Source organism: Eulemur rufifrons, chromosome 30, assembly GCF_041146395.1.
Source record: "Eulemur rufifrons isolate Redbay chromosome 30, OSU_ERuf_1, whole genome shotgun sequence".
In the NCBI taxonomy this organism is placed as follows: domain Eukaryota; kingdom Metazoa; phylum Chordata; class Mammalia; order Primates; family Lemuridae; genus Eulemur; species Eulemur rufifrons.
This window is the reverse complement of record NC_091012.1, coordinates 144,519,151-144,526,164: the sequence shown is the minus strand read 5'-3', so window position 1 is coordinate 144,526,164 and position 7,014 is coordinate 144,519,151. Positions and strand designations below refer to the sequence as shown.

The window sequence follows — 7,014 nt, the reverse complement described above, 5'->3', positions numbered from 1 at the left end:
CGCAGCCGGATCCCGGGCGACGTGTGGGACATGGCGGGGGCTGGGGCCATGGGCACAATGGAGCCTCACTCGTCAGGGACGCCCGTCACCCTGCCTTGGGAGAAGTCCCCACACCCATGTGCACACTCAGGAGAGGCGCAGAGATTTTCCCACCCGTCCCCGGATGCTGACGTTCTGGGACAACCCAGACAACATGGTGAGTGTCATCGTGAACACAAGTCTGAGGAAAACAATTAACGAAAACCTGTCCCTGGTCCCCACGGGGAAGGGTCACTACTGAACGTCTCTTCAGCATTTCCATAGCAGCCCTGCCATGGTGCGGGCTCCCCCCTGTCAGAGACGCACACGCATGTCCCTGACACCCCGGGACCCCGGACGCTGTGCAGCCCCAAACGTCCCTCCCGGAGCTGAGGACCCGTCTCTGCAGAGGGCCGGTCACCGCTTGGGGGGCGCGGTTTGCTCCAACAGGTCACGTCCTGCTCGTCCGAAAGATGGAAGAAATTTTATTTTCCCTATCGGCAACCACAGCTGACACACACAGTGAGGGGTGTGTCTGCCCGGCCGTGTGAAGGTGACTCTGTGTCACTCTGTCCCTTAGCGGACGCCTGTGACACCACCGCTGTCCGGCTGGTGCCTCCTCATGAACAGAGCTGCTTCTCTTGCGCCCGGGCTGGCAGGAGGCCGGTTTCTAGGCGTTTCTCCGGCCACACCATGGGGAAGGCAAGGCCGGCCGTCTGTGACCCATGAACACAGCCACACGGGAAGCCACTGTCTGAGCCACCAGGGCCACGGCTCCCAAGCAGGCTCCGGAGGAACCACAAACACGGAACAATCTTCCCCGTCCTGCGCGGAAACGGCCGGGAGGGCGACCAGTTCCCGGCACCCCGAGGCGGCCGGGCCCCGTCTGGGGTGACGTGCGGCTGCCCACGGGGGCAGTGAGGCCCCGGCCCGGGTGGTCACTGCCACAGACGCCCAGGAGCGAGCCAGGACCTCAGACACACAGAGGCGGCCGCTCATCCCACGCTGCAAAGACTCGGTTCCCCGACCGTGAGGCGTCCTTTCACCCTGCAAAGAGCTTCTGGAACTTGCCATAGGCAGCGTTGCTGATGACGACCTTCACCTCGGCCACCCTGTCCTGAGGGATCACGACCACCTGTTGTACCGTGGCCTCCCGGTGCAGCCAGCTGGGGACACGGACACCAGCAGGGACCCAAAGGACTCCGTTAGTGTCATGCTAACCTTTGTCCTCAAGGAAGCCTGGACTGTCCCCAACCCCTGCCTCTCCCCAATCCAGTGCCCATCCCCAATCCTCTGCTTGGAGCTTTGGTGTCCCTGGTGGGGTGCAGGGTCAGGGTTAGAGTTAGTGGGTGCACAGTTAGGGTTAGGGTCAGTTAGGGTCAGGGTCAGGGTTAGTGGGTGCAGCATTAGGGTTAGGGTTAGAGTCAGGGTTAGTGGGTACAGGGTTAGAGTCAGCATCAGGGTTAGCAGGTGCAGGATTAGAGTTAGGGTCAGGGTTAGCAGGTGCAGGATCAGGGTCAGGGTTAGTGGGTGCCAGTGGGGCCCCTGGACTCTGGATGCTGGAGCAGGACACAGACTTGCTGTGGTCCATTCGGAAACACCCCAGCTGGCCCGTGCACCCCGAAGTCCTTGGCACGCACGGCTCTCCCCACGCACGCAGAAGCCCAGGGCACCCGCCCTCCCGCCCGGGGAGGCCGCTCACCTGAGCTGGGCCCCCGCCAGCCGCACGCGCAGGGTGAGGACCCATCTCCCTGTTGCCCTCAGCACCGCCTCTTCCAGTTCAGTTTTTGCCGCTGCAGCCCCCGGCCCAGGAGGGCGGACACGGCCATGGCGCTGGGCTCCACGGGGCTATACCTGTGTGAGGCGGGGACACCGCGGACCCCGCTCAGCCTGGGGGGCCTCCCGCAGACATAAGGGTCCTGAGAGCCACCCACCTACGGGGCCCAGACTGGAGACCACCTGCCCAGGGGAGTCCTGAGCGTTACCCATGGGGCCTGGGACCACCTGCCCAGACGAAGGTCCCCGAGTCAGCCGCCCACAGGGCCCAGCCTGGGGGGCTTCCTGTGCCCCGGCTGCGACTCCTGTGACAGGAGAGGGCTGTACAGCAAGGCTGAGCATGGGGACAATGACCAGATGGCCACGTGAACGGGGCCTGTGGGTGATGGCTGGGACAGACTGTGCAGGCAACCGAGGGCTGTCGGTTCAGCCGACCCCACTGGGCACACGCGGGGGTGAGAAGGGCCGCGGGCACCAGCGCTGGGGACAGCTGGGGGAGTCCCAGACCCCCTTGTTAAGGGCTCAGTGCGCAGCGCAGGGGACCCAGGGGGCAGCTCCCTGCCCCCCACACACACAGGGAAGGGGACCCCGGGGGCGGCGCTCACCAGGGCACCAGGTCCACCTTGTTGTGCACCTCCCCACCATGGTGTCCAGCAGCCGGCCCGGCAGCTGCAGCCCGCGCAGCGCGGACAGCACGCTGGCCTTCTGGCGCTCGGCCTCGGGGTGGCTCATGTCCCTCACATGCACGACGACATCCTGCGGGACGGCCCAGCCGCCGATCAGAGCCACCGGCCACGGTCCCCAGCCCCACATCTTGCACGGGCCCAGGGCAGGGCCTCGCACGATGCCACCCACCCGGCCCACCGGCTTCATGCAGGGCTCTGAGCTCACTGTGTCCTTCTGTGAGATCTTACAAAAAAGTTTACACGATTTCGTGTTGTAAAGGTTGCTGTTTCCCCAAAGGTTTTGGAGAGAAGGGCAGTATGCAAAATTTGGAGAACACATCAAAGGGAAAATGCCTGTGTAAGTAATTCTGCCACCAGGAGGACGTTCCCGCTCCACTGTGGGGTGATCACGTCGGGGTGTGGGGCTGGTTTTTTGTTTGGATGCACCCAATTTTTTTTAGAGCATCTTTCTATTTCAGCAAAGTTTTAGACTCTCAGAGAACTGCCAGGACAGGGAGAGCCGCCCCGGGCCTCAGCCGCTGTCCCTGTTGGTCCCTGAAGCATGGCTGTGCGCCTGTCACCACAGGCCGGCGAGGCACACGCCAGTCACCAGACCGCAGGCTTCACCCAAATTCCAGGACCTTTTTCCTGACCTTGCTCTGGGGCCTTCCTGCGTCCCCTGGCCGGGTCTGCCCAGGCCCCCCTGCCGAGCCACTGCACCCTGGCCCTGAGTCTGCACGCGTCTAGGGGTCCTGGTCCCCGAGTTGTGTCTGGGACTGAGGACCCCCGGCCCCTAGCCTGTCCCACACTCACCGAGTGGGCCACGTCCTCCAGGGCGGCGGAGGAAGACTCAATCAGGCCGTGCGGCAGCTCGGAGAGGAAGCCGATGGTGTCCACGTAGAGGACCGTCATGCACAAGGGCAGCGAGCCCACGTGCGCCGTGACGTCCAGCGTGGTGAACAGCCGACCCCGGGGCTGCATGGCGGCGTCGCCCGTCAGCGCCTTGATCAACGTGGTCTTTCCTAGGACACGGGGCGGGCGTTGCTTAGAGACTCTCACGTGTCCCCCAATCGTGCAGTGTGCAACGTGGGCACCCGCCCTGAGACCACGTTCCTGCTGGGCCCGGGTTGCCCAGGGGCTACTCTGAGCTCGGGGGCTCTCAGAGCAGAGAGAAGATGGACACACGCAACAGGTCTCTGGTCGAGCGGGATGGGGCGGGGTCCAGTGTGGGCGTCCGTATACACACGGACAAGGAGGTCGTGCTGCACACGGGGGGATGATGGGGTACACACGGCAGGAGCCGTGTAGCGAGGGGCCACACCAGCAATGGCGCCAAATGGCTGTGCCGCTGTGGCCTAAACACTGCACAGACGTCAGAGAGCGCTCGCCGGTCATTTCTGAGTGAAGTGAACCCCGCGGACGGGCGGCCCTGGCGCACGGCGTGCACGTGAACCCCGCGGACAGGCGGCCCTGACGCACGGCGTGCACGTGAACCCCACGGACAGGCGGCCCGGGCGCACGGCGTGCACGTGAACCCCGCGGGCGGGCGGCCCTGACGCACGGCGTGCACGTGAACCCCGCGGACGGGCGGCCCTGGCGCACGGCGTGCACGTGAACCCCGCGGACAGGCGGCCCGGGCGCACGGCGTGCACGTGAACCCCGCGGACAGGCGGCCCGGGCGCACGGCGTGCATGTGAACCCTGCGGGCGGGCGGCCCTGGCGCACGGCGTGCACGTGAACCCCGCGGACGGGCGGCCCTGGCGCACGGCGTGCACGTGAACCCCGCGGACAGGCGGCCCGGGCGCACGGCATGCACGTGAACCCTGCGGGCGGGCGGCCCCGACGCACGGCGTGCACGTGAACCCCGCGGGCGGACGGCCCCGACGCACGGCATGCACGTGAACCCCGCGGACGGGCGGCCCGGGCGCACGGCGTGCACGTGAACCCCGCGGGCGGGCGGCCCTGGCGCACGGCGTGCACGTGAACCCCGCGGACGGGCGGCCCTGGCGCACGGCGTGCACGTGAACCCCGCGGACGGGCGGCCCGGGCGCACGGCGTGCATGTGAACCCTGCGGGCGGGCGGCCCTGACGCACGGCGTGCACGTGAACCCCGTGGACGCATAGCCCTGACGCACGGCGTGCACGTGAACCCCGCGGACGGGCGGCCCTGGCGCACGGCGTGCACGTGAACCCCGTGGACGCATAGCCCTGACGCACGGCGTGCACGTGAACCCCGCGGACGGGCGGCCCTGGCGCAAGGCGTGCACGTGAACCCCGTGGACGCATAGCCCTGACGCACGGCGTGCACGTGAACCCCGCGGGCCGGCGGCCCCGACGCACGGCATGCACGTGAACCCTGCGGGCGGGCGGCCCCGACGCACGGCGTGCACGTGAACCCCGCGGGCGGACGGCCCCGACGCACGGCGTGCACGTGAACCCCGCGGACGGGCGGCCCGGGCGCACGGCGTGCATGTGAACCCTGCGGGCGGGCGGCCCTGACGCACGGCGTGCACGTGAACCCCGTGGACGCATAGCCCTGACGCACGGCGTGCACGTGAACCCCGCGGACGGGCGGCCCTGGCGCACGGCGTGCACGTGAACCCCGTGGACGCATAGCCCTGACGCACGGCGTGCACGTGAACCCCGCGGACGGGCGGCCCTGGCGCAAGGCGTGCACGTGAACCCCGTGGACGCATAGCCCTGACGCACGGCGTGCACGTGAACCCCGCGGGCCGGCGGCCCCGACGCACGGCATGCACGTGAACCCTGCGGGCGGGCGGCCCCGACGCACGGCGTGCACGTGAACCCCGCGGGCGGACGGCCCCGACGCACGGCGTGCACGTGAACCCCGCGGGCGGGCGGCCCTGACGCACGGCGTGCACGTGAACCCTGCGGACGGGCGGCCCTGGCGCACGGCGTGCACGTGAACCCCGTGGACGCATAGCCCTGACGCACGGCGTGCACGTGAACCCCGCGGGCCGGCGGCCCCGACGCACGGCATGCACGTGAACCCTGCGGGCGGGCGGCCCTGACGCACGGCGTGCACGTGAACCCCGCGGGCCGGCGGCCCCGACGCACGGCATGCACGTGAACCCTGCGGGCGGGCGGCCCTGACGCATGGCGTGCACGTGAACCCCGCGGGCGGACGGCCCTGACGCACGGCGTGCACGTGAACCCCGCGGGCGGGCGGCCCTGACGCACGGCGTGCACGTGAACCCCGTGGACGCATAGCCCTGACGCACGGCGTGCACGTGAACCCCGCGGACGGGTGGCCCTGACGCACGGCGTGCATGTGAACCCTAACATCAAATCTCCCGTGCCTGCCCAGCCTCAGGGATCTATCTAGAAACCTGACGCATCGACTCAGGCACACAGAACTGTGATGAAAGTTCCAGAACTGGTCTTTGTGGTTCAGCCGGGCAGCGGCACTTTGCGTTCCCCACACAGCATGCATTTACGTGTATGTGAAACGTGTTTCAGGCCTGGACGTGCCCCAAGCTGTGTGGCTCCAGGTTTTAGGGGAGGTCCCCGCCGTCTTGGACACAGAGCTGGTGACACCGACGTTTCCCGAGCACACAGAAGGGCCCGGACATGACAAGCGTGGGCAGGTGCTGAGGGGACACGGGGCGGGGGAGGGAGGCTTGGGGTGGCTGCTGCGCCGGGCGTGTGTCGCAGGCTGCCTGAGGCTGCTCAGGGCCCGAGACCGCGGTGGGAGCCGGAGCTCCGTGTCCCGTGTGGGACTGCGGTTAGCGTCCAGGTTCAGATGCGTCTTGACACTCACTGGGAAGTTTCATTTTATAAACCTGAGCTGCTTTGATTCCTCTAAGGTGTCTACTGGGCATGGATTTAAAAATGCAAAGGTCCCCTTTTTTCTGTTTCTCGGAGCTTGGAAAACACTTTGAAAAGAGGACGCCCGTGAACGCCAAGCGCTGACAGCTCGCCGGACGTCGGCCGCGGGGCCTGGGGAGCCGCAGGGCACGTTCCGCTCCCCGCGCTGCTGCCTCGGAAGCCGCCGTCCGAGGCGTCCGCAGGCGGAGCCTCCCGAACCGTCCCCAGCCCTCCCGGAACTCACCGCAGTTGGTGTAGCCCACCACGGAGACCACCGGAAACTCCCGCCGCGTGCGCTGCCTGCGCAGGACGTGCCGCTTCTTCCGCAGCCTCTCCAGGGCCCTCCTGAGCTTGGCCTCCTTGTCCCGCAGCAGCCGCTGCTGCAGCTGCAGGAAGGACTCGCCTGCGCAGTCCCCATGGCCGTCAGCCGCGCACACGGCAGGGGACACGCAGCCGCACCCAGGGCCCTGCGGGGACGCGGGCCTCGCGCTCTCAGCGCAGGAGGGGGCTCCAGGAGGAGATGGGGGAGGAGGAGAAGGGAGGAGGGCAGCGGGACGGTGTCTCTACCTGGCTGCAGGGCGGCGTCAGAGGACCTGTCTCGGCGTCCTGACCCCAGAGCCTGGGGACAAGACCTTACGTGGAAGCAGGATCTTGGCAGATGTGATTAGTGAAGGATCTCGAGATGAGACCATCCTGGAGTAGGGAGGGCCCTAAACCCAAGGACAGG

The 7,014-nt window shown here is 67.6% G+C and overlaps 1 protein-coding gene across 1 annotated transcript; it reads right to left on the bottom strand.

Moving 5' to 3' along the window:
* Positions 1-450: 450 nt before the first annotated feature.
* On the bottom strand, positions 451-6,590 carry GTPBP6 (GTP binding protein 6 (putative)). The gene is given in 7 exon segments (XM_069463514.1): positions 451-1,184; positions 1,721-1,808; positions 1,811-1,872; positions 2,400-2,431; positions 2,434-2,550; positions 3,273-3,481; positions 6,532-6,590. Coding segments are annotated over 6 exon segments (591 nt in total). The 5' UTR covers positions 3,441-3,481; positions 6,532-6,590; the 3' UTR covers positions 451-1,060.
* Between the last annotated feature and the right edge of the window lie 424 nt (positions 6,591-7,014).